Below are 24,416 nucleotides of genomic sequence, written 5' to 3'. Positions count from 1 at the left end.
AAGAAGTGCATATGCGCATTGTCACGTGATCAGTTCTATGACTTTCATGACGGCGAGGGAATTCAGGAATATTCGCCGTTTCATTGATGACAGTGACATGAAAATTGAAGCATTTACAGTAACTTATGATGACACGTTGTTGTGAGTTAATCAAATGATCACTTTCATATTTTTTAATTTTTTAATCAGTAATGTTTATTTACACCACTTTCCATGTTCAACAGAAAGTATATCAGCAGTCAATGTTCGCCTACCAAAGAACAAGCAAGCGTCTATAATGGCTATGACGATCGCCATTTTGGTGCAGCGTCAACCAGAAAGCGTCAACTGATGTAAATCAACGGTCATTTCGAGGCTTGGTCACTTTCAACAAGTTGTATTTTGTTTTAAATTTGATGGATAGAAATACTGGACTTTTGAATTGCATTCCAATCATTTTGAGGTATAATTTATTATTACAAAAATTTATTTTCTTTTAACAAGTGTTATTAATGTAGGTATAGGTTAACTACTATTCTGAAATGTTTTAGGTTTTAAAAAAAGATTATTTTCAAAAAATAATTTGTTTAAAATGAAGTTGAAAAAAATTCTTGAAAACAGTTTTTCTCTACAACCAAAAGAAGCAAATCAAAAACTTGAAATTTATAAGTGTAAATATTGTGGTCAGACATATGCACGTCATATAACACGGATGAGTATACATTTATTAAAATGCAGTGGATGTCCAGCAGCCGTAAGAGAATTATTACAAGAAAAAGTTAAGGGAAAGATTTTAGAGTCTTCTAAGCAGTTGTTCAATAAAAAAGGACAAATAAGAAATCTGAAAAAAATTTTAGAAGAGAATTTTCAAATGATACCTAGAGATGGGAGTCAAAAGTTGGACATTTTTAAATGTAAACATTGTGAACAAAAGTATGCACGTAATGCTTCTCGGATGAGTTTGCATTTACAAAAATGCTCTGATTGCCCAGTGGAAGTTAAGGAAGCATTAGAAGCTAATGTTAGAGGAAATAATGCTCATAAGGTATCCAGAAGATTGATACCGAAAAAAGTATTAGAAAGTAGTTTTATTTTGCAGCCAAAGGAACCAAATCAGAAACTGCAAACATTCAAATGTAAATATTGTGGCCAAGTTTATGCAAGACATTCAACACGTATGAGTATACATTTACAAAAATGTATAGGTTGTCCTGGATCAATCAAAGACTCACTTAGTGATAAATCAAAAAGTAAAAGAGATCAAAAGAAAATTGATATAAAAAGGAGAAATTCAGAGAGTGAAGATTTAATGAGTGATGAGGAAAACAATACTTCCATAATGCAAATGTCATCTGATAATATATATTTTAATGAATCTGCAAATGAAACAAATTTTATTGATAGAATGACAAAACAAAGACAAAGGTACTGTGAAGAACTTCTTGCTAAAGCTATATATGCATCCAATACACCGATCAGTATTATTGACAATGATCATTGGAGAACATTATTAAATACTTTGAGTCCTGCTTTTCAATTGCCCACTCAACATCAGCTCTCAACAACTTTATTAGAAACAACATATGAAAGTGTTAAGAAAAGCATTGATCAAAAAGTTAGAGATGCTATTTCTCTTGGATTACAATGCAGTTATAGGTCAAATGCTAGGAATGAAGGTATTATTCAATTTGTGCTAACAACACCAGATCCTGTATTGTATAAGTCAATTTCTTTGTCTTCAAATGCAGAAGATGAGAATTTATACTTGGAAAAAATAAGTGAAGTGATTGATGAAGTAGGAGCAGAAAGAGTTTTAGGTGTTTGTTTGGATAGTTTAACAGCATGTGAAAATTTGTATGAACTGTTGCAACAAAAATATGAAGAACATAATATTGCTTTTTATAATTGCTCTTCTCAAACTCTTGACCGATTGCTATCAGTCATAGATGATCGTGCTTCTGTAATCACTCTTGTAAAAAATGCTTCAGCTGTGATCAAGGAAATAAAACAGTTTGATGTAATAGCATCTTTACTAAGTGAGGCTCAAAAAAGTGTTGCTGAAAAGAACCAAGATATTGTTAAACTAAAAGTACTAGGAAATAAAAAGTGGAGTTCATCATTAATTTGCCTGTATGCACTGTATGAAATTAAAGAAAATTTGCAACTTCTTGTCTCTTCTCCAAAAGTGGAGGGATACATAAACAAAGGTGTAAAAGAACTTATTACCGATGAAGAATTTTGGTCAAAACTAAACAGTTATACCAAACTTATCAGGCCTATTATTAAATGGATTGTACACTTAAATATTGAAGAGGCTAAAATTAGCGAAGTTCCCGAAGTTTTTGCTGATTTAGAGCAACACTTTCTTACAGAATTTCAAGAGTCATCTCTCTTACTAATGACAGTTGAAGAATCTAATAGAGTTCTTGAACGTTTCAAGACATTGTCGTCTGCAGTTTTGCAACCCATACACTTTGCAGCAAACATTTTGAATCCATTACTTAAAGGTGAACATTTGAGTTCTCCAGAGTTTGTGTTAGGAACTGAAATGATAAGTAAATTGCCATCTAAATTTGGAATGCCTGAAAATGACGTACTTGTGGATTTAGCAAATTACAGTTCTGGAAAAGGAGTATGGAGTGTAAATTTTGTAAAAAGGTCTATTACACTAATGCCACCATCAACTTGGTGGAATGGTTTCTTCAAAAACTCTTTCTTAACTAAAATAGCTGCTGCTATATTGGACTTACCGAGTACATCTTTGGCACCAACAGATAGAGTAGAGAAAAGAATTTCTCTGAAAGATGATCCAACAGGAAAAATTATGTATATAAGTCAAAACCTTCGACTACTTGATCCTAAAAGAACTGAGAAAAATAATAAATGTCCAACAGAAGTTCAAGAAAAAATTGAACAAGAACTGATGATGGAAGATATTGAAGGATATAATGAAGAAATGGAAGAAGTGCTTGTTGAAGATCCAGAAGAAGTGATGGATGAAACTGAAGAAATAACTGGTGACCCTGATAGTACAGATATGCGTGAAGTTACTGGAGATGAAGCAAATGGAGAAGTGTATATTCAAATTATTGATGGTACAGATACCTTCTATGTGGAAAATGTGTTGTAATTAGATAATCTTTGTTGAATGATTTTACAAAAAGGTGACTTAAATGTCATCTATTAATGATAATCTTGTAATTGTATGCACATCAGTTATAATTGAATACTATTTTTAACTAATTTAGTATATGTAACTGATAAAATGTAAATCACACTTGTAATAAAATAAGTGTACGTTTTTATTTCTGATAATGATATTTTTCACTTTATTCATTTCAAAATATATTCTTACGTTAACCTCTTACAGCGGCTTAATATAGGATTTTTAATTTTGACCAATTGAAAAATGCTGTCATGTAACTATGTAATATGGCGACTGTCGTTCCCCTGCTAGTTTGTACTTTGTAGTTAGATCAGAGATAATCAGAGACTAGTAGTCTCTGGAGATAATATGGTTTTCCCACGTGCTGTCCGCTTATAAAGCGTAAATATGAGCTTAAATTAATTGCAATTTATTTTCTAATAAGAGAATAAAAGATAAAAATTAATAACAATGGTGCAAGAAACTCATCGACCAGGATTGTTTAAAAAACCAAACAAACCTCATAAAACTGGAAGGCATAGGAGCAAAGGTTCTATTTCAAATGATGCTCGAGGTGTGACTTTAATTTATGATTATAACTATTTTAAATATTTTTTTAAGCTATAAACTACGATTTTTTTGAGTCGTCATGTTAACTTTTTTAAAACCATTGGATTTAATATTTTAAACATGAGGTAATAATTAATTTTAAGTCGTATTTGTAGGTACTGAAAAAACCTAACCTACAAATTTTCAATAATTGTTCAACCTTTCACAATTATTTAGATACATAGCGATATTACGTATATTTTGAAAGTTGGAATATGATATTTAAAATTATTTTCTTAATTTTCAACATGATTTTACTAAATATTGAAACAAATGCAGGTCGAATATCTGTCAAAAAAATCACAAAACATGCAAAAAAAGAATTGGGTAAAGAAGCTAGAAGAAATCAATTGCAGCAAATTCGTTCAAATAAACGCGAAGAAGTCTTGAAAAAGAAGCGAAATTTTGGTAGCGCTCAAAGTCCACCTATCTTGATAGCTATTGTGGCTCTACAAGAAGATATAGATATCAACAAAGTTATCAGATTATTAGAAAGTGCTGATGATGAAGCAATTATTTCGTCAAGTTCATGTGCTAGACATATTAGGTACTTTTTGATTTTAATTATATACTTGCTCAGTGAAAATAATAATTAATTTAAACTATTCTTTACAGTCTACCAAGATTCAAACAAAGATTTTCCATAGCAACTCCTCCTATAGGAAATACTTTCGCAACATTAGACTTAGCAAAAGTAGCAAATACAATATTATTTATTACTTCAGCAGTACATGAATTAGATAAAAGTCAAAGACAAGAAGTGCTTGATTGTTGGGGTGAAGAAATAATTCAAGCTAGTATTTCTCAAGGCTTAGCAACACCAATTGTTGCCATCACAAATTTGGAAAGTTTACCTGTTAAGGTATTGTATTTTGTATATTTTGTATACTTCAAATATTTTTATTCAAGGCATTTGTAATTTCTTCATTTTGGTTCTAATACTTCTAGAAAAGGCAAGATCACAAGCAATATGTTCAGAAAACATTATTTAAATGGCTTCAGGAGGACAAAATTATGAGTCTAGATAAACCTGCAGATGCATTAAACATATTGAGACGAGCTGGATCACAAAAACAAAGAAATGTTATTTACAGAAATAAAAGATCTTTTCTTTTTGCTGAAAATGTTAAATTCAATTTAGATGAAAATGTAAGTCTTATTAGTTCAAAATTTTCAGTTAAATCTTGAGTTAGGAATATAATTCAGTTATTTTCAGAATTCAACAAATGATTTCGGAACTCTGGAATTAACAGGGTATTTACAAGGTTTACCATTATCAGTAAATGGTTTAATTCATATTCCCAATTTTGGAGATTATCAAATGTCTCGTATAGAAGAGATAAAAGACCCTTTTCCTGTAACACTCGAGAGAACATCACCTGGAACAGATGTTAAAATGGATGAAGAGAGAAAAGTTCTTGCAGTTGCTGACTCTTCTAAACAGGTATATTCAAAATATAGTCAGTGCTTTATGTTGTTTTTACTTATAATTATTCATTTCTTTCAGGAATCACTAGAATCTGAAATTATACCAGATCCAATGGCCCAAGATCAAACTTGGCCAACAGAAGAAGAAATAGCAGAGGCTGAAAAAGAGCGTAAAATAGTTAAGCGTGTACCAAAAGGTACATCTGATTACCAAGCATTTTGGATCCCTGATGAAGGAGGTAAAACCTATTTTATTTTCGTTCAAAACGTAAGTTTAGTTTTATTTTTATCAATTTTATTGTATAAATATTTTGTAGAAGAAGCAGACGATTATAATGATGACGATGATGATGAAGAAGAAGGGATGGCTATTGATGAAGCTAAATCTGAAGTGGATAGTGATGCGGGAGGTGAACCTGCAGTCGATGATGAATACGAAACCATTACTATTTCAGAAACCACTAATGAACAACGCTATGACGATAAAATGGATTTGTACGAAGAAAAACAGGCACTATTAAAATTAAAAGGTACTGAATAAAAACTTAAAGCAAACGTTCTAAATTTTTAATAAACGTATTATTTCATATTACAGAAGCAAAACTTGATGTTCAGTTTCCCGACGAAGTCGATACTCCTCAAGATATATTAGCTAGAGATCGATTCCAAAAATACCGAGGCCTAGATTCATTCCGTAATACTCCTTGGGATAAGAAAGAAAATTTACCATATGATTATGGCAGAATATTCCAGTTTGAAAATTTCGACCGGACTCGTCGACGTGTTTTTAGAGAACGAGAGGAATTGTCTGAAGTCCAAGTATGTTTTTCATTTTTCTTATTACTTATAGTACACTGTGTACTGCTTGTTTCATAATTAATAATTGTTAATTACAGCCTGGATCTTATGTTACGATTCATATAAATGGTGTTAGTAAGGAATTATTTGAAGCTTACCGAGTTGTAGACGATCAGCCATTGTTGTTATTTGGTATTTTACAATATGAGCATAAAATATCAGTTTTAAATTTCCTATTAAAACGGACATCAAATAATGAAGAGCCAATTAAATCAAAAGAACGCTTGATATTCCAGTGTGGATTCAGACGATTCACTGCATGTCCCATCTTCAGTCAACACACCAATGGCAACAAACATAAAGTAATTATTCGCCAAAAGTAATTAATTAAATCGAATGAAAATACCTTCATCAATAACAATCTAAATTATTATAGTTTGAAAGGTTTTTCCAACCAAGTAGTACTGTTGTGGCTACGGTATTTGCTCCGATTACGTTTCCACCATGCCCAATATTATGTTATTTAGAAAAAGAAAATGGGATCTTGGTATGTTTAAGATCTTATTAAATTTATCATCAAAATTAAGCTTAAATAATATATAATCATCTTATTTTTTAATAAAAATTAGGAATTAATTGCAACTGGAAGTTTACTATCAGTTAATCCAGATAGAATGGTAATTAAAAGAGTTATTTTGAGTGGTCATCCATTGAAAGTACACAAACGTTCAGCTGTGATAAGGTTTATGTTCTTCAATAGAGAAGATATACATTGGTTCAAACCAGTGAAACTACGCACGAAGTATGGACGTAAAGGGCACATTAAAGAACCACTTGGTATATATTTTTAATAAAATTTTTAAAGCCAGCAATGGTCATTTACATTTATGTAAAATATGTGTGAACATTGATTGAAATTTTCATTTTTTATTTTCTATAGGAACACATGGTCATATGAAGTGTATTTTTGATGGTCAATTAAAGTCTCAAGACACAGTTTTAATGAATCTTTATAAAAGAGTTTATCCAAAGTGGACTTATGAGCCCTTGCTTTTAACTAATACGAAAAAAGATTCTGGAGATGTAAATATGGAGTAAAGTTACATGCCAACGTATGTATTATATAATTAGTTTTTATGTCAAATAATTTATTACACATTGATATATGAAACGTGTAATAAATGGAAATTTATATTAAGTTTATAAATATATTTTTCATTTTGATATTGTTCACTCACACAATTTTGCAATTAAATATAAATGACTGACCTTTCACATAAATGATTGAACACCAAAAAATAATAATCATGAAATATAGTTGGATGACAGGTTTATTTCAAAGTATATTATGCTTAATCACAGCATTATATTCTGCTTCCTTCACTCGTTACAATTATCAATATCCACATCACTCTGTACATATTTAAAACGAACTGCTGTACAGTAGAAAATTGAAAATATTACAGAGTTCATGCGTTTATTTACATTTTGGGATAAATTATGTTCATTTACATGTAATTTTAACAAAAAAAATAATTTACCTAATTAATTAATTAAAAACACTAAAAATGGTTTTATGAAACAAATTAAAATGATAAACGCCCGTTTAAGATTCACTTTAAAGTGTAAATAATAAAAAAAATAATTGAAAGAATACTACCTACATTTTTTACATTTAAGAGACACCTCATATCTTTGAACTTTTATCTTATAAGCTAAATTAGAAAAAAGTGATACGAGACATTTACTAAATTACAAATTTACGCGACTTTAATCGCAGATAACTGCCTTGTTTGATGAATACAATTAAATTTGAAGGCTGTTTTTTTCTGAAATTGCTTTGACAGTTGAATATAATGCTACTATACACATGGCAAATTTTTTTGTTGAACGTATCAGTCACTGAAGTTTATAATTTATGTACATTGTCACACTCACTCTACTAAGAAAAAAGTATACACCAATTGTAACAAAAGTATAAAAGTGAAATGCGCATTCAAGCTCATACTTATGAATAGCTGTCATCACAGATGACGTACTGTATACGACTACTTTTGAATAAATTAATACCTTTTCCTTCATGTCGATAAGTAAAGTCTATGATAGTCGTTGGCTCCAAAGGCACAGTTACACTTTGGACATTTTCTTTGACGTGTCTCGTATCGAGTTCGCAGACAATCCCAGCAAAAGACATGGAAGCACTTCGTAAGCACAGCGTCTTTTCTTTTGACTTTACATGATGGACACGTAAGCGTTTCTTTGTACTCTCGAAGTTCTTCCGCCATTACTTCATCTACAGTTTCAGCCATTTCGAGCTTCTTCATTCTTTCTACTTTACGCCGTAATTGAGCTATCTCCTCCTGAAAAATGATCATTCAATAGTGAAATCTCTTATTGTGCTTGTTATTATTTATTGTCATATACTCACTTGTAGTCTTTTGGTTTTATAAGCTTCTGCTTCTAAAGAACTAGTTTTTTCAGCTACAACTTGTTGAGCTTCTTTCATTTGAGAGTGATACTTTTCTAAAATTTTCAAATACAACACTTAAAATAATTTACGAAAGACAAATTTTCAATTTCAACGTTATAACAAATTAACAATACTTACCAAGATGAAGTTTTAAATCTGCTGCAGATTGAGCACTTTCAATAGCTTTTCTTTTGTGCATTTCCATCGCTTGTTGACGTAATGCGAGCTCTTTTTCAACGGTAGCCAATGAGTTTTGAAGCAAACGTTCTTTTTCTTCTAATTTTCTTACAACCACATTAGCTGCTTCCACTTGGGTTGTTAGTGTTAAAACTTGCTCTTTCAGAACATCTTTCTCTTCTCTAGCAAGTTTATGCAATTGATTACTTTTAATTCTTTCAGTCATTAGCTTGAAATTAGCATCGTCCTTTTCACGTAACTGTTGAATTAATCTAGAATTTTGTTCCTGCATATCTTCGAATGCTTGCCCTGTGACTTCCATCTCATTCAAAAGAGCTTCTTCTTCCTGCAAGAAAACACGATCCTATTAAAAGTTAAGTCATTGATTATAATGGAGACAAATTGATTTCTTATATTCTAAGTTATTTGCTCAATAAACTAGGTAGGTATATTTGTTATTTAAACAAATACACAAGGAAAATTGATTACAATGATTTTTGAGCAGTTGTTAAAAGACAAACTGTAGAGTAAGACAATTACCTGTTTCTGTGTAGCAACCTGTCTTTGTAACGAATAAGCCTGCTCTTCCAATTTTTTTATTTTAATTTGAGCATCTTCATCGGCCAATTTCTTACGTTCTTCGCGTTTTCCGTCCTGAAAAGAAAACGTACACATACGAAGCATTAATAATGTGTTTACATCCATAATAAGCAGATAAAAACTTGAAAAAAAAATGTCATTAATACCATATTAACCTGAATTTTTTTCAGTTGCTGTTTCACTTCTTCTAATTCAGCTCTAGTTTTACGTTCAGCGGCCATTAGTTGAGCTTTGTCGCGTTGCTCTTTACTGAGAGACTTGTACATGTCCAAAAGCAGTTTCATTTCTTTCATATCATTAACAGCTTTCCTATTAAGACGGCATATTATTTTGAATAAATTATTTGTTTCAAATAGTGGACTGTGCTTTTAATAATACATACTTCAACTGAATTTTCAATTCTCTCACTATTTCAGATTCCGCAACTTTAACGTCTTTAGTTCGATGTGTTGGATCCCGATGTTCTGTTTTAATTGACTCTTTCTTTATATCTTTCTCGCGTTTAATATCCTTTTCTTTTTTAAGAGTTGGGGATGATAAATTATGTGAATCAGAATTAGCTTTATCTCCATCTCCTAATTCGTTGTCAGCATCTTCATCCGTACCTTCTCTCTTTATCGTCATACCACCTTCTTCTTTTATCTATTAATTAAAAATACGTAGTTAATGAAATTGCGAAAATTACAATACTTTATATGAACGCGCTAAATAACTTACTTGACCAGATCCTGGCAGAGAATTGGAAGTGTCTTCTTCCTTTCCACTACCATCAGAATTACTACCCTCCTTATTTTCTTGAGCTATTTGTTGTCCAAGCTTTGTTGTTAATTCTTCGACTTCTTTCTTGAGCTGCAAATAATGTAAAATTACACAATTTATTGATAAGGCGATTAAAGTTCAGTATAAAATCCTACATTTAATACTTACTCTAGGAACTTCAGAAGAAACCTCTTTGTATTTACGCTTATAACGATGAACTTCACCTTTTAGTTGTTGATTATGATTTTGCAACGAGGTTATGAGGTGTCTCATTTCTCTATTAATAGGACCTGTTTGTTCATTAGCTGCTAAATTTTGTTCAAATTCAATGCGTAGCATTTCATACTCTTTCCGCAATTGAGCTAACACATCTTCTAATTGAATACATTCACCTCTTAATTTTTTCTGAGCCATCAATTCTTCACTCTAAAATAATTTTGCATTAAATTCGATAGCATGTTTTATAAACGAATCAATAATGTATCTGCTTACCTCCATCATTTCAATATGACGCAAATGAGCATTTTTGCTTGATTGAAGTTGTTGTCGTGCTTCATCTAACTGTGTTTTTAATTGCATTGATTCATTATACAAAACTGAAAATTGTGACTGCAAACATTTGTATTCTGTTGTTTCAACAATAACTGATTCTGGTAATTGCCGGATCTAAATAAAACAAAATAGAAATATATACTTTGCATATTTTCAACAATAAACATACATATCATCAACAAATGCAAATTCTTACATCCATTTTTAACTTTTCTACTTCTTTCAAAGCATCTCGGTGTTGTTGATGCAGCTTATCTAACTCCTGTAATCTGTTATTAGATAATTCACGAGTTTCTTCCAACTCTCTTTGTAAATCCTCCAACTATGCAAATAAGAAAAATATATGAAATAATATTTTGACAAGTTGATTGATATATTGCTGCTGAGATTAAACTATACCTTAGTTTGTGATACTCCCGTAGCAACTATAGTATTAGGTTTATTATTTCCTTTTTCATCTGAACCATGAATTTGTTGGAATGTTTTAAGTTTTTCAATAGCTTCACCCAGATGATGTTCTAATTTATCATTTCTTGCTCTTACTTTGTTAAGTTCATACTGTAAATCGTCTATTTGATTACGAAGTTCAGCTGCCAAAGTGTCTTTACCAGTAATAGTATCTTGTAGTTCTGACATTTTTAGAGAAATAGTATGATATTTTTCATGCAGTTGAATATTTATTGCTTGTAAATTTCTATTTTCCATTTGAATTTCACTATTAGCTTTCTTTACAACTTCATCAATGTTTGGTGCTTCTTCTGTGAAATAAATATACAATAATTTATTGTAAGCAGTTTCATAAATTATAATAATAATGAAACTCCATATTTACCACCATCATATTCTCCTTTCAAAGCCATTGTAATCTTTTCATTTCTTTGAGAAAGTCTATCAAAAGCCTGTACTACTTTAGAGACAGCACGCTTAGAAACTTGTACACGATGAGCAAGTTTGTCGTCTAATTCTTCTTTATCCCAGGAAGACAGTTGCATTAGAAAAGAAGTGGTAGCTTCACTTTCATCTACAAACAGAGATTTTTCTTTAATTTTAATATTTTTATTATTAAGATATATTACATCCAAGTAACATACTTTTATTTTCTGATTCATCTGCAGTTTCTGCATCAAATCGTTGTAATAACACACGAATATCTTCATTAAGCTGATTCCAATAGCGATTAACAACGTTTAGCACTGCATCATCTTGAGTTTGTCGCTTTTCTAATTGTTCTATTCTTTGCCTGAGCTCGGTTTCTACACGATGCCTTTGCTCTAACCTCTAATTGATGAAATTTAAGAATTCAATTAATAAGATTATAAATATATTTTAAAAATCATTATAATTTAACTTTATTTTTTTTATCAATTTCAAGTTGCCACCTTGTAAATTTGGCTATAATAATAATACAAATAGTTGTATCATACAAATATTATTTGACATTTTTGATTCTGTTAAAATTAAAGCTAGGAATTTTCAATGGTATGCATTCCATTTCTTATTGCATATTAAAGATATACATAATAATTGATAGATTGCTTTTTTTATGTGACTTCAAACAATAATCGTTAACTCGATTGGCCTATATTTTATTGTCTATGAGACATGATTATTATACCTGAGCAAGCTTTCTATTCTGGAACTGTAAAACTTTCATATCCATCTCCTCCAAAGTGGAAATAGGTCCAATAAGTATAGGCTCAAATTGAACCTTCTTAATAGGAGGTTGAGAACTGGAGTCCACACTGTCAGCAGATCTCTTAGACATCTTTTTGGCTTATTATTTCAATCTCGATTCTGTAAATAAATAACAAGCAAAGTTATTTAATTTTTTTTTTGTAAATAACTAAAATGCAAAGTAAACTATTGTATTGATTTATGTTAAAATGGAAATGAATTAGAAAGAGAGTGTGTAGACCTTGATACCTCAAATACAAAAGTTGACTTTGATGTAATGTATTCGTTAACTTCCGTTAAATAAATGTAGTCCTCGTGAAATTATGTCATGCTCAGGTGCAGATCGTTAAAGAAGGAGAAATTAGTGTAAAGCCACTTGGATATCCTTGCATTTTTCGAGGCGATGGCAGCTAAAATTAAGGAGTTCGCTCTACGGAACGGAAGACGCCATTGTAGACTCGCAGAATAAAGACTCGGGTTCCTATTTGGTTGCAGAACGCGGGGCCAGAGAATGCGTACGCGGCGCTCAGCCGTGACTTTTATGTATACTACGATGTATACATATATAGTGTAGTATACAATATATGCTGGCGCAGACTGGTGTTGTCTCTTTTCATCCCACTTACTATATAAGTGGAAAAAAATCGAACTCGAGTTGTACAAAATTTTACCGCAAGGTGCGCTTTTGCCTTTGAATATCTATTTTCTTAATTTTTACATTGTTTAACAATATATAAGCAGTTTAAGCATTTAATAAATATTCCATTTTTGATTACAGCTCCATCAATCATGTCATTGATTTAATTTCAAATTCATTTGTTGAACTTAAGCTATGTTTATTATCAAATTAACAATAATGCATGTTTAGTCGCATAAAATTTTTATTGATACGTAAAATAATAACAATACTTTTATCAATAGAGTACAATTCATATAAAGCTGTTCTATAAGATGTACAAAAGTGTATTCAATTATAGTACATCTTATTATACATTATAGCAAATAAATCTTTATGTAGATTTGAAGCTTTATAATAAAAAAAAATTATAGTACATCCATCTTATTATTTCAAAAGATCAGGTCTTTTTATAAAAGCTCAATACTGAAATTACTTCTAAAATGTTTAATTTTCAAAGGCATTATACTTGCTTAGTTTTTAAATCTTATACATATTACAGCTGAATTATTTATCAAAATACTTTTTAAAAAATAAGTCTAGATTTATATGTTAAGTGAGTATCGAAATTAAATGTTAACTTTGTAAATAGTAAAAAATAAATAAATAATGATCAATTAATCAATAGAGCTTTCTTTCTGATTTTGAATAGCAAGGTGCATTGCTCTCAAAAACTTCAATAGAGTACAATGTTTAGTTGGTAGGAAAAGAGCTTGAGCTAAAAATGGTATTTTCCTCAAAATACGCCCACTGAAATCTCTGCTTTCACGGCATAATTCAAACAACTTTAAACTGTGCTTAGTCTCAGAATTTTCTTCATAGCCTAACATTTTCAAGTATGATAAATCTTGGATTTCTTCAAGTTCAATAAAACCAGTCTGTAATGCAAAATAATTTTAACAATAAGATACATAATTAAAAATAAGCAATAAATGTTTGTTACCCTCATTAATTCTTTAATACATGAGCTGTAAATCTTGTAAATAGCTTGTTCATTAGGAAATGATATGTACTGTTTTATATCTGCACGATCAACAAAAGCTAAATCAATAGCTTCAGTCAAATTGCTTGTTGTCAAAATCAATACATTTGGATAGTGTTTCATATTGTCAAGTTGAGTTAGAAGAGCATTCACTACTCTGATGGAATCACTAGGCTCTGTACCATTAATACAAGCTTTACGGGCATGTGCTAAAGATTCAATTTCATCAATCAATATGCATACTAATGCTTTAGGATCTTGTAACAAATTTTTTATTTCATTGAAGAGATTTTGTACTAATTTTCCACTCTACAACACAGCATAATGGATATAGTTACTTGTTAATTCAATGGGAGTCAAAAATAAATTTTGCTTGCATACCTCTGAAAACCACTTTGAAAATAAACTATGACTATTTATTTCAACAAGCTCTCCTCTGTTGAAATAATTTTTCAAACGAATAGTAACTTTCTGTGCCAAGGCTTTGCATAAACTTGTTTTTCCAGTTCCAGGTGGTCCATGTAATAAAATCACTTTATTCCAACTAATTATATGTGGATTTACTTTACGCTCAGAATACAGCATGGCAGTTTCAATAAAATTGAGCAACTGTAAAGTACAATGACTTTTTTGTACAATTACATTCTTGATTATAATAAATAAAATTATGTAACATTATAAGTTAAAAATTACATTTTCCTTGACACCTTGTTCATAGAATAAATTTTCCCAAAGATCATAAAACTCTGCAGAAGGTAAAATCCAATGTGTTGCAGCAGAAATTGATTCTCCATCTTTATTCATAGATTCAATCGCTGCTTCTTCTTCATTCAATCGATAAACATGTATTTTTGTAGTTAATCCACGTAACTTGATGCGTGATTTCTATGAATTGATAATTATGAACATAAATGTATGAAACTTTTGCTTAGTCTTTCACCATAAATAAATTAAAACTTACATCTTCTTGTGCACAAGAGCAGATTATAGACTGAATATGGGTATTCAATGATTGGAATTTAAAAGATCCAGGCATCATAAACTTATTCAAAGTAACTTCATCTACCGAGTTCAGCTCAGCAGCAACTAATTCTTCAATTTCAGTTGGTGACAGCATGCTGTTAATATAGTTATTAAAAAGAAGTGTTAAAATTCAAAATGGTATATAATAAAAAATTTGACTTTATTTTTATAAGTATAAATCGATTCATGTATAGTGTAATATGATGTGCATCCAAATATAAATAAATCATCAGCAGTTATTTCGAATAACGGATGAATATTAATGTTACAAACCTGTCAGTATTTTGGCAAACTTCGACGTGGAGTATGTCGTGCATATTGAGCAGTTTCAAAACAATAATATCAAAAACCAAGTAAATATTTGGATGTCTAACGATTCACCAAAAATAACTTTCGACTTAGAATTGCAAATCATACAATCATTACGATAAAACATACGCTAAAAGCTAGATTATTCCGGGATTACAACGGTTGCCGGTTTATCGTCCATGGATCTGCACTCTGCAGTCAGCACCGCGAAATTTCGTCTTTGTTCGAACGACGGAGAGTTACTATTGGTCATGACGTCACAGCAGACATTTTTGTTTGATCACATGATCTTATATTTGCAAATTTAAATCAGATCCAAATAAAAACAATTATACAATCTACGTTTTTTGCAGTGATAATATAAGAAAGAACAATAATTTAGTACATTACCTAACCTGTATAATAGCGTTAATCTCAATTACAATACATGAAGAAATTTACTATGGACTAATACATCAGTTTTCTTTGACGAGATTATATTTGGTTCACGTACTGTGTAGTTTCCGTAGAAACGCAACGAGAGCCAGCCAATTATAGATAAAACATTTTTCGAAATCCTTATTGAGTACGTTTACTTTAGTCCTCCAAAAATGGTTAATCCATTAAATATTGAATTGAAAAATCAAGAATCACCTTGTCGAAAAACAAATAATTTCAGGTTTTCACATGACGATTGGCATTTTAATAATTTCTCAAGGTATAATTAACATTTAATGTTTAAATAACGGTTTCAATCTTTATTTATTAAATGTAAAAACCAAAAAAATTGATATTGAATCGATCGTAGGTTCCAATGCTCCGAAACTCAACAACAGTTAGCGCGTCAAATAATTGCAAAATCTGAAAAAGTATGCGAGCTTAGTACTGAAGCCGTCAAGTCTAATAAAGATGCGACAAATCATTATCTCGAAGAAAGAATCAATGAAATCGAATATTGTAAGCAAGAGCTTATTCGTAATAGAAATGAGCTGCCTTCAGAAATTGACGCGCTCACGACTTACGAAAATCGACTTACACATTCTGTATCGTCATTGAGACGCAATGCTCTTGACATATGCATGAAATGTATATCAGCAAGGTAAAACAAATTTTGAGTTGTTTTTTTCTTTCAATAATTGCTGCTGCAATTCAATGTTTTCCACACTTTCTTTTTTAGAGAGCATAGATTAGGAATCGATTTGGCAAACGATAGTGTTGAAAAAGAATTGCGTCAGGAGTGTGAAGGAATAAAATGTGCAAATTATTTGTTGTCACAAACGCTCGACAAGACCCATGAGCAACTACGACGTTTAAAATCATCTCTTTACAGTATTGATCGCGATCTGGAAGATAAAGAAAATAATTTACGCATTGATCGTCATAATCTGACTCTCAAAGAAACTAGCTTGAATCTTAGCATTTATCATGGAAAAAATTCATTAAATGCATCGTATGATTGACCGAACCATATAGCTGTCTGATGGAAGCTTTTTCTTATAACGAACAAATAATTTTTTAGGAGCATTACAAAAGACGAGTGGGAAATGTTAACGAAAAAGAACATTGAGGAATCGGCAAAAGAAATCTTAACTGGGAAAAAGATTCGATCCAACATTGATCGTATTTTAAAACAAATTATTGATGATCTGATCAAGCAAAAGGCAGCTACAGACGAAGCTTTCAGACTCAGAATCGAAGAAACTAAAGAAATAAAGGGAAAATTAGAACTCCAACATTCGGCAGTTACGTAGTTTAAAATCTGTTAAAATTAATTTATTTTACAAAAAAAATCAATTTTAATTGTTACGTTTTTTATAAGATCATGAGACAAGCCCATGAGATGACAAGGAATATTACAAAATTAGAAAAAGTAATAGCTGAAAAAGAGGCGTTTATAGCATTAGCACATACTAGATTAGGCAATCGTTGTCATAGACCTGGACTGGAGCTTACTTGCGATCAAGTTGAAAAAAGTCTTACAAAGGAAATTGCTGATCTGAGGGAAGTAGTTACTCAACTTCAGCAAACGCTTTTTGAAGTTAGTAAAAATAGCATTTATTCAATAGATATAAATAAAATAATTTAACAAACAAAAAGACATACTAATTGTAAGTAAACCATACTTATCAAGTATACATCACAACATTTATAAATATTTCAGGCGCAAGCTTCACTTCGCTTCTTACTAAAAACACAAATGCAACTTGAAGAAGACATTAATATAAAAACCAATTCATTGAAAATCGACGAAGTTTATTGTATGACTTTGCGCCGAAGTATAGATTATCACATTTTTTAATTTGACCTTATCCACATTTCTGATTGCTTATTAAAATTATTTTGTTTGAAAACATTTAACTTTTAAAAAAGTTTACAAGCTTTTGTGATTGAATTTTATTTCTATTTTTGACAGCGAGAAAAAAAGATTGCAATTCCTTGTTTATGGCAGATTCTAATGACTTATCTAATTCAGCTGCTTTAGTCAAATCGGTAATAGCTTCATTTTCATTCCAAGCTCCTATATGTGCTTTTCCTCGGCGATACAGTGCTTTAACATTGTCTATAAAAATTTAATATAATGCTAAATATTGTTTTCCATTATTATCAGGAATAATTATTTTTAAATTTGTATGAATCATACTTGGATCTGTTTTTAAAACTGTAGTGCAGTGTTCAATAACAGAGTAATATTCTTTATTTAATAATTTACATTGAGCATAATTTAACAGAAGAGGAATTTTCATTTCATTCAAATTCAACCACTCTGTATCATGTGGCTTTTCTCTGTAAATGTAACATTATTTTAACATTCAGTATCATACATATATTAAATAAGTACTTTTAAGTCTCTTATTGTATTGCTACATACGCTAACATAAGCTGCTCCAAAATTCCAAGCGCCTGAGCATAAGTATTTGCTGCAGCTTCGTAATTCTTTTCTCTAAATTGGACATTACCTTTTTCTCTCAATATAGGTACATTTTTAAGTTTTTCGTCTTCTGTCATTTGCCATGATTCCTTTTCATACTCATGAGGTAAGATAACTTGCAGTAATTCTGAAAAGCATCAATGAGTTAGATATATTTTTATAGATTGAATATCCTGAGATCAATTATATTATTAGTAACATACCTATTGTAAATTCTAAATTCTGAGGATTTTTGATAAGGTTGTTTAAATCATCATAGCCTATACCTTCATTTTGTAATGTTACACCACAACAATGATGATTTCTTCTTTCACCTACTGGTTTACCAGCTTCTCTAAGAGTTTTTGAAACAAAAGGATATGGGCTGACTAGCTGTAATGCAAATGATATTGTTTAAAGTTATTGTTTTAAAAGATTATGACAGGTATATTTATTCATTTTTACAGTTTTATCAACTATAAATAGAGCCACTTCATTCAATGCCATTTTTTGTACTATGACTTCCCAAACATCAAGTTTGAATTGCTTTCCTAATACTAATTCCATAGGCTTTCCCATTTCTTTACTATCATCAATAACAGTCTTGGAAGAATCACATTTTGTAGTTTTGAAGTGAAAAACCACCTGAAATATATATATATATATATATATGGTAAAAAATAGGTTTATAAATTATAGTTAGGTTAAAAATGTAACTTACTTTCGTTCCAGGTACGAAATTCACTGCTTTAGTTCCTGCGTGAATTACTTTCTTAATAATAAGACTATCCATCTTGTATCTGCCTAAATCTTCAGCTCAGTAATTAAGACTTAAAAATTAATTTAATAATAAACTTAACATTCTTCTGTAGGCTATGTACATCGATAATACGAAGTTGTCGTATATGCACTACTTATTTAGTATTTACTACTGCTGTGAACAACGTGCATATATGTTTACGATAATCAGCTGATTTCCATTCCGTGTTTTAAGATGTCGATACTGTCTATATATGTATGTACATACACACATGCGCGCATATATAGGATATAAACATGGTAGGGCTTCCCGTTCCAGCTTCAGAAAATGTGGTATTCTAAATTGAAATTTTTTTGAAATATTCCATGTATTATCAAACAGGAAAAAGCGTTCTCACTTTCAATATATTTGTTATTTTCTTAAAATTTAATTTACTTATATGAGTCAGACGAAAGCGCATACGCTCATTTTGAAGAAAAAAATTAAAGCACGGATCACATGGTATCTTTTGTATTCTGATTATTTTATTTAATATAAATTGTTAACACAGTGGAAGAAAGAATTACGATTAGTCAATTTCAAAAGTTTTACATGTTTAAAAATTTTTATTAAAATTTACTATGCTCGTTTTTTATAAGTATAAAAGTAATAATTTTTATGTTACATTCATTCATTGACGAAACATTTTAGTTTAAATATAAATTACAATATAATGTTAAAATAATATAAAACGTTTATATTTATACATAACTAACGATTCTAAAGGAAATTTAAATATGACAATTCTAACTTCTCTTCATCAAAATATTGCACTATTCACAGACACAATCGATCTCATTAAATTACGTTAATGTATTGTACTATTGTAATACAATAATAATGTATTGTAATACAACCTCCTATACATCAATTATTAATATACTACGTGTGTGTGTGTGTGTGTGTGTGTGTGTGTGTGTGTGTGTGTGTGTGTGTGTGTGTGTGTGTGTGTGTGTGTGTCATATACAATTTATAGTGAGTGTTGTGTTAGATTTTACATGTAATTAGTTTAAGGCTTTTTGTATATAAAATTTTTGTTCAGATAAAAAATTATATGAAAATAATGATATTCTAAGAAATTAATGATCATAAACTATGTTTTAATATTTTTCTGCTACTAAATTGTACTTGTATAATTGGTAAAAATACATTTAAATAGTAATGGAAGATCTGTTTATCAAATTTATAAGCTCTTACCAAACAGCAGTCTTACAATTAAAAATTATATATAAAAATGATACAACTAAAAATAGATGAATATGTATATTTTCGGTTATTAATACTCGAAATTCTCTTCATTATCACACGATTATTATTTTAGAATATTTTTTAGAAAAAATCTCTTTCACGATAACTTACTTTTTTCATAAGCCTTAATAAAAAATAAAAATTCTCCATTGCAAAATATGGAGAATTTTTCATGTGTAGAAATAAACTTTTTCACATAAAAATCATTCAATCAAATTTTTTAATCTAGCTAATGAATTTGTTATTACTAAAGAGTTGTGGACGTAACTGCACTAACACCGTGTACTAGAATAGTAGGTGGTAAATCTACGGTCAATTCGGTTAAAAGTTGAAGATATTGTTTACGCAAAACATCTTTGTCCCACATGTTGAAAGTTGGAGGTGCCGGGAGGTATATAAAAATAGCAGCAGTTTCAGAACAATATTGTCGAATTAATCTATTGACACTGCAAAGAAAATATATTATTTTAATATGGTGCTTTGAGTCTTTCGCGAGATTATCTTTAACTTATTGTCGTAAGTGAAGAATGTAACTTACTTTAAAATATAAGCTCGCGATATGTTACTCAAAGTATTTTCGGCAGTATCAACACTGGGTTCAAATGAATTTTCAGCTCGGCTTTCAAGCAATGAACGACCATTTAGTTCTCCAATTTTTTCGCTCCAATCTGGAACCTTTGTTATTGATGCAGAAATTCGCAGCATATTTAAAAGTTTTCGCAATTTGTGTTCATTTGAAATTCTCGGATGATCATCAATCGAGCTGTGTGATTCGGAAATACTCAGACTTGGGCTGCTACTTTTCATCAATTCACAATGAAATACTCTAAGATGTAGATTTTTCCAATTAGGTACCATGTTTATTATACAAGCTAATTGTAACATAAATAAAGAAGTTGTATCGAAAGGATCTTGGTCAGATGGTTGGAAAAAATTCACTGGCCAAACATCAATATATTGTAAATTAGCATTTCTGAAATGAAAATAAAACTTTTTCATTACATTGCTTATTACTATTTACAATTTTATCTTGTTAGAGTACTATCTACATTAAATAGATAAAAGTACATAGTAAAATTAATTCACATTCTTAAAATATCTTTTAAAACGAAAAGTCGATAATGAAATAAATAATGAATGTACTTACTTTGACAATTGCGATTTGTCAAGTAAATGAAAATTTCTACAAAGGCATAAGTTTTTCTTCATATTTAGAACGTCTTCACACATTTTAACGTACTGGAGTTCATCAATTGTTTTACTTTCGTGAGGTTGCCGAAGAGCAAATAATTTTGCATTGGCATATGTTGTAACATTGTCATACATTGACGTTGCATATTGTGAATCTTGGAAAAAGTCTACAGGAGTCTCGTCATCGTAAAATCCAAGAACGATGGTGTTTGGTTTCATCGCTCCCATTCCAGACAATCTAATCAAATGTTGCAGGCCTTCTTGAACTGTCTTCGTTAACGTTAATTCAATAAAAGCCTTCACTTTCATGTGGTCTACTAAACTTAGCCAATGAGGATATTCATCAATAGTCGGATCAACTTTTCCAGAAAATTCTCCAACTTTGACATGTCCAATAACGTAAAGTCCTCCTTTTTTTAAATCGTTTATAAAATCTATCAATGGACAAGAAGATCTCGGTGACGCAACCATTAGAAGGATTTGCGGCCGCCAAAATTTAACGTGATCCTTACGTGAATCGAGCATCAGTAAGTATTTACGAACTTGGTGAAATATTAAAGCTTGAGAAATACTACCCCACGATGCATTTTTACTTGGAGAAAATAAGTGTAAAACAATAACAAGTACAAGGCATAATATAATACTGCTTGATGCGTAAATGCTATTGATAATAAACATCATTATAAGTGTCCCAAGAAGGCCTAAAGTTGCAGTGTACCAAGTAAAGTAATTGAATGTTGGTCTAAAGTTTGGGGCACTTGCTAATTCTAATCCAAGACATGCTAAATTGGTGGCTAAGTAACTTAGTAAAAATAATACGGAATTGACTTGGGCAATGGTATTTAGAGAGCCAATAAGTAAAATTGTTTGTACCAGAATCCATGACGTTAAAACTGCTCCAATTGGATTACCCTTCCATGTAGTTTTTATAATATAATTCAACAAAGGACCTTGAATAGAGACATTTTTTATGACTAATTTTTTAATTATTGTAAATAATTCTTTGTTTTTTCAATCACTTACCAAATATATTATCTTTTGCAAGAGCTTCTAAAACTCTACTTGATCCTATCATATTACTCAAACCAGCACTAAAAGTTGCAGTTAAAATTCCAATAGCTACAAACGGTGGCCAAATATTAGTTGGCATCATATAAATAAAATTATTTTGAAGGAGAAATCTACTTGATGTTGCAGCAGTCATTATTGATAATAAAATATAACATATAAATGTAAACAAAACAGCAGAAAGAGTGCCTCGTGGAATATTATGTCCAGGATTTTTCAACTCCCCTAAAAAAATTAATTTTATCTAAATTAAATAAACAAATGAAAGTTGATTAGTTATTGATAGTTTATTATTATGTTGCTAACCACTCATATTTGCTCCAGCCATTATGCCAGTAACACCACTGAATAATACACCGAAAACACTAGCAAAACTACTTACAGATCCAAGGCTTGAATAATCTGCACTATAGTTTGAATATAAATTCTCTTGCAAGGTTTCAGATGAAAAACCGGTATAATTTCCAAAAACTTTATGAGTTGTATTTTGTACTAAAGTATTTGCATCAGGAATTGATACCTATAATATTAATAGAATTTGCAAATAGAGAAAATTATAAATTTATTAAAGTTGTATTGCAAAAAAAAATCAATTACCTCAAATTCACCTTTTACTAGAAAACTGACAAAAACACTTCCAAGACATATACAAACAATTGCTAAAATAGCAACGCTAGTTTTTGCAAACATTGCTGCACCAATTAAACATACAATCAAATTGGCTGTATTGAGTACTGAGCAATATAGAAAACGCCACCATCTTCCATCAGGAATTATTCCATTTTCTTTAACTAAATAGCCAGAAGGTCCAAAATTTTCAATTAAACCTTCTGCACATCCTGATATACATAATGCACTTGATACCACATTAGCCATGAAAAATAGACTACCAATTGATCCACCAAATTCTGGGCCAAGTGTTCTACTTATCATAACTAAGTGATCATGTTTAAGAAATTAAATTATCATAAACAAGAAATTAAAAAATTAAATATTTGTACATCAAATTAATAATGTAGTAAAGGATACAGTACGCTCCACCCCCTTCAACTGCTCCATTAGTTGAGATAGCACAGACTGATGATACTGTAAAAACTAAAATTCCATAAGCAATAATAAACTGTATTAAAGTAACGAATAATCCTGCATTTCCAACAATATATCCTGTAACAAGTATAAACAAATTCTTTTAATGTATAAAACAAATTTTATAGCTAAATCTAAAGGTATAGTCACCCATTCGAATAAAAACTAAGGCACTGAACATAGATAATGTAACTGGACTAAATACACCAGCAAATGTTCCAAGAGTTCTGCCACTATCATTTCCCAAAGTACTGAATTCAACGTAACCGTCTCTTTCTTCATTGGATGGATGTCTAAATCGCAGAAGATTACTTAGTCTGCGAAAAACGCCCCTTGTCCTGATAAGAGGTACTTTTTCTCCAGTATTGATGCGAACTGTTTCTGCGTTATTTGTAGATCCAACTTCAGATGCAATCATATTGTTGAATTTTTTAGTGTAATTGTTGGGAAATTCTTTGTTCTAGTTGAACTGAAAACTCAACAAGAGTTTTCAAATATTCTCACAATTGTTCAATAACACCACAACGTGGATAATAATTAAAAAAATTAAATCATTTCACAAATTACACTAATTATATTTAGCTATTAGAAATGAAAAATTTGTTCAAAGGCTAATGATGTCATTTGAGTATACGCCAAAATATGTTATATATATGTACGTAGGTAGTTGTGAACCAAACGTCAACCGTACTCCAGCCTTTAGGTTATAATCATAGAGATTATATATATAAAGTCTTCATGCATAGTTATAATTATGCCTCCGCCGTCACACGTAGATAGTTTTCCACCAATCTCAATCATGCGACAAGTTGAAAAATGTGTAAACAATTTCAAAAAAATTAAATTCCGCGAAACATATTGTCTGTTCAACATAATCTACTTAATAACTGAGTCTAAAAACAATAATACAACGAAAAGAACCGTTAAAGAATTTAAATATAGATTTATTACAAATA

General features: G+C 30.4%; 7 protein-coding genes across 11 annotated transcripts; 3 read left to right on the top strand and 4 right to left on the bottom strand.

Annotated features, from left to right (window-relative positions):
- Nucleotides 1-56: 56 nt before the first annotated feature.
- On the top strand, nucleotides 57-3,278 carry LOC131671525 (uncharacterized). Its single transcript, XM_058948010.1, has 3 exons — nucleotides 57-141; nucleotides 225-442; nucleotides 531-3,278. The coding sequence occupies exon 3, from the start codon at nucleotides 572-574 to the stop codon at nucleotides 3,107-3,109; it is 2,538 nt and encodes an 845-aa protein (XP_058803993.1). The 5' UTR covers nucleotides 57-141; nucleotides 225-442; nucleotides 531-571; the 3' UTR covers nucleotides 3,110-3,278.
- Nucleotides 3,279-3,476: 198 nt separating this feature from the next.
- LOC131671522 (pre-rRNA-processing protein TSR1 homolog) lies at nucleotides 3,477-14,455 on the top strand. Of its 2 annotated transcripts, none has more exons than XM_058948005.1 (13): nucleotides 3,477-3,698; nucleotides 4,013-4,280; nucleotides 4,349-4,595; nucleotides 4,682-4,882; nucleotides 4,950-5,177; nucleotides 5,241-5,400; nucleotides 5,479-5,691; nucleotides 5,757-5,980; nucleotides 6,058-6,321; nucleotides 6,396-6,506; nucleotides 6,589-6,796; nucleotides 6,900-7,071; nucleotides 14,356-14,455. In XM_058948005.1, the coding sequence occupies exons 1-12, from the start codon at nucleotides 3,596-3,598 to the stop codon at nucleotides 7,055-7,057; spliced, it is 2,385 nt and encodes a 794-aa protein (XP_058803988.1). In that variant the 5' UTR covers nucleotides 3,477-3,595; the 3' UTR covers nucleotides 7,058-7,071; nucleotides 14,356-14,455. The 2 variants fall into 2 exon arrangements, with proteins under 2 accessions (XP_058803988.1, XP_058803989.1); XM_058948006.1 differs by lacking the exon at nucleotides 14,356-14,455 and adding an exon at nucleotides 12,528-12,723.
- Nucleotides 7,102-12,578, bottom strand: LOC131671521 (E3 ubiquitin-protein ligase Bre1). Of its 4 annotated transcripts, none has more exons than XM_058948001.1 (15): nucleotides 12,441-12,578; nucleotides 12,133-12,311; nucleotides 11,609-11,795; nucleotides 11,350-11,538; nucleotides 10,917-11,275; nucleotides 10,714-10,839; nucleotides 10,458-10,631; nucleotides 10,134-10,391; nucleotides 9,924-10,055; nucleotides 9,589-9,848; nucleotides 9,353-9,515; nucleotides 9,147-9,260; nucleotides 8,568-8,970; nucleotides 8,388-8,482; nucleotides 7,102-8,319 (listed from the first exon to the last, which is right to left on the bottom strand). In XM_058948001.1, exons 2-15 carry the CDS (start codon nucleotides 12,280-12,282, stop codon nucleotides 8,038-8,040), a joined length of 2,892 nt encoding a protein of 963 aa, XP_058803984.1. In that variant the 5' UTR covers nucleotides 12,283-12,311; nucleotides 12,441-12,578; the 3' UTR covers nucleotides 7,102-8,037. The 4 variants fall into 4 exon arrangements, with proteins under 4 accessions (XP_058803984.1, XP_058803985.1, XP_058803986.1 ...); XM_058948002.1 differs by having other exon boundaries at nucleotides 7,103-8,319; nucleotides 9,362-9,515; XM_058948003.1 differs by having other exon boundaries at nucleotides 7,104-8,319; nucleotides 8,568-8,952.
- Nucleotides 13,262-15,383, bottom strand: LOC131671523 (pachytene checkpoint protein 2 homolog). The gene is made up of 6 exons (XM_058948007.1): nucleotides 15,146-15,383; nucleotides 14,811-14,967; nucleotides 14,543-14,734; nucleotides 14,231-14,458; nucleotides 13,811-14,158; nucleotides 13,262-13,745 (listed from the first exon to the last, which is right to left on the bottom strand). The coding sequence occupies exons 1-6, from the start codon at nucleotides 15,187-15,189 to the stop codon at nucleotides 13,485-13,487; spliced, it is 1,230 nt and encodes a 409-aa protein (XP_058803990.1). The 5' UTR covers nucleotides 15,190-15,383; the 3' UTR covers nucleotides 13,262-13,484.
- Nucleotides 15,384-15,771: 388 nt separating this feature from the next.
- LOC131671552 (tektin-1) lies at nucleotides 15,772-17,459 on the top strand. Its single transcript, XM_058948053.1, has 6 exons — nucleotides 15,772-15,878; nucleotides 15,969-16,259; nucleotides 16,338-16,610; nucleotides 16,680-16,902; nucleotides 16,980-17,198; nucleotides 17,322-17,459. The coding sequence occupies exons 1-6, from the start codon at nucleotides 15,772-15,774 to the stop codon at nucleotides 17,457-17,459; spliced, it is 1,251 nt and encodes a 416-aa protein (XP_058804036.1).
- Nucleotides 17,095-19,036, bottom strand: LOC131671532 (aryl-hydrocarbon-interacting protein-like 1). The gene is made up of 6 exons (XM_058948021.1): nucleotides 18,790-19,036; nucleotides 18,534-18,713; nucleotides 18,293-18,461; nucleotides 18,030-18,216; nucleotides 17,802-17,944; nucleotides 17,095-17,720 (listed from the first exon to the last, which is right to left on the bottom strand). The coding sequence occupies exons 1-6, from the start codon at nucleotides 18,859-18,861 to the stop codon at nucleotides 17,515-17,517; spliced, it is 957 nt and encodes a 318-aa protein (XP_058804004.1). The 5' UTR covers nucleotides 18,862-19,036; the 3' UTR covers nucleotides 17,095-17,514.
- Nucleotides 19,037-19,457: 421 nt separating this feature from the next.
- Nucleotides 19,458-24,383, bottom strand: LOC131671516 (solute carrier family 12 member 9). The gene is made up of 8 exons (XM_058947986.1): nucleotides 23,611-24,383; nucleotides 23,404-23,538; nucleotides 22,972-23,309; nucleotides 22,681-22,894; nucleotides 22,330-22,599; nucleotides 21,263-22,256; nucleotides 20,654-21,088; nucleotides 19,458-20,561 (listed from the first exon to the last, which is right to left on the bottom strand). Exons 1-8 carry the CDS (start codon nucleotides 23,876-23,878, stop codon nucleotides 20,363-20,365), a joined length of 2,853 nt encoding a protein of 950 aa, XP_058803969.1. The 5' UTR covers nucleotides 23,879-24,383; the 3' UTR covers nucleotides 19,458-20,362.
- Between the last annotated feature and the right edge of the window lie 33 nt (nucleotides 24,384-24,416).

The sequence above is a fragment of the Phymastichus coffea genome, unplaced genomic scaffold (assembly GCF_024137745.1).
Source record: "Phymastichus coffea isolate CEN01 unplaced genomic scaffold, Cenicafe_Pcof_1.1 PCOF00128, whole genome shotgun sequence".
Lineage (NCBI taxonomy): Eukaryota > Metazoa > Arthropoda > Insecta > Hymenoptera > Eulophidae > Phymastichus > Phymastichus coffea.
Note: the sequence above shows the minus strand (reverse complement) of the source record. Positions and strands in the feature narration are given on the sequence as shown.

Bases quoted from the DNA above. Each gene is read 5' to 3' on its own strand.
- LOC131671516 (XM_058947986.1), bottom strand. From the start codon at position 23,878: ATGATTGCATCTGAAGTTGGATCTACAAATAACGCAGAAACAGTTCGC. The intron at 23,310-23,403 runs GTATCCTTTACT...ATGATCACTTAG, and splicing joins TGAAGGGGGTGGAGCGTACT to TTATGATAAGTAGAACACTT. The intron at 22,257-22,329 runs GTAAGTGATTGA...TCTCTATTCAAG, and splicing joins TGCAAAAGATAATATATTTG to GTCCTTTGTTGAATTATATT.
- LOC131671521 (XM_058948001.1), bottom strand. From the start codon at position 12,282: ATGTCTAAGAGATCTGCTGACAGTGTGGACTCCAGTTCTCAACCTCCT. The intron at 9,516-9,588 runs GTATGTATTATT...CCGTCTTAATAG, and splicing joins GAATTGAAAATTCAGTTGAA to GAAAGCTGTTAATGATATGA. The intron at 8,320-8,387 runs GTGAGTATATGA...ATCATTTTTCAG, and splicing joins ATAAAACCAAAAGACTACAA to GAGGAGATAGCTCAATTACG.
- LOC131671522 (XM_058948005.1), top strand. From the start codon at position 3,596: ATGGTGCAAGAAACTCATCGACCAGGATTGTTTAAAAAACCAAACAAA. The intron at 5,401-5,478 runs GTAAAACCTATT...AATATTTTGTAG, and splicing joins TTGGATCCCTGATGAAGGAG to AAGAAGCAGACGATTATAAT. The intron at 6,322-6,395 runs GTAATTATTCGC...AAATTATTATAG, and splicing joins CCAATGGCAACAAACATAAA to TTTGAAAGGTTTTTCCAACC.
- LOC131671552 (XM_058948053.1), top strand. From the start codon at position 15,772: ATGGTTAATCCATTAAATATTGAATTGAAAAATCAAGAATCACCTTGT. The intron at 15,879-15,968 runs GTATAATTAACA...AATCGATCGTAG, and splicing joins CATTTTAATAATTTCTCAAG to GTTCCAATGCTCCGAAACTC. The intron at 17,199-17,321 runs GTTAGTAAAAAT...TAAATATTTCAG, and splicing joins TTCAGCAAACGCTTTTTGAA to GCGCAAGCTTCACTTCGCTT.
- LOC131671525 (XM_058948010.1), top strand. From the start codon at position 572: ATGAAGTTGAAAAAAATTCTTGAAAACAGTTTTTCTCTACAACCAAAA.
- LOC131671532 (XM_058948021.1), bottom strand. From the start codon at position 18,861: ATGGATAGTCTTATTATTAAGAAAGTAATTCACGCAGGAACTAAAGCA. The intron at 18,462-18,533 runs GTAAAAATGAAT...TTTGCATTACAG, and splicing joins TATTTATAGTTGATAAAACT to CTAGTCAGCCCATATCCTTT. The intron at 18,217-18,292 runs GTATGTTACTAA...GATGCTTTTCAG, and splicing joins GAATTTAGAATTTACAATAG to AATTACTGCAAGTTATCTTA.
- LOC131671523 (XM_058948007.1), bottom strand. From the start codon at position 15,189: ATGCACGACATACTCCACGTCGAAGTTTGCCAAAATACTGACAG. The intron at 14,735-14,810 runs GTAAGTTTTAAT...ATCAATTCATAG, and splicing joins GCTCTTGTGCACAAGAAGAT to AAATCACGCATCAAGTTACG. The intron at 13,746-13,810 runs GTAACAAACATT...TTTGCATTACAG, and splicing joins GTATTAAAGAATTAATGAGG to ACTGGTTTTATTGAACTTGA.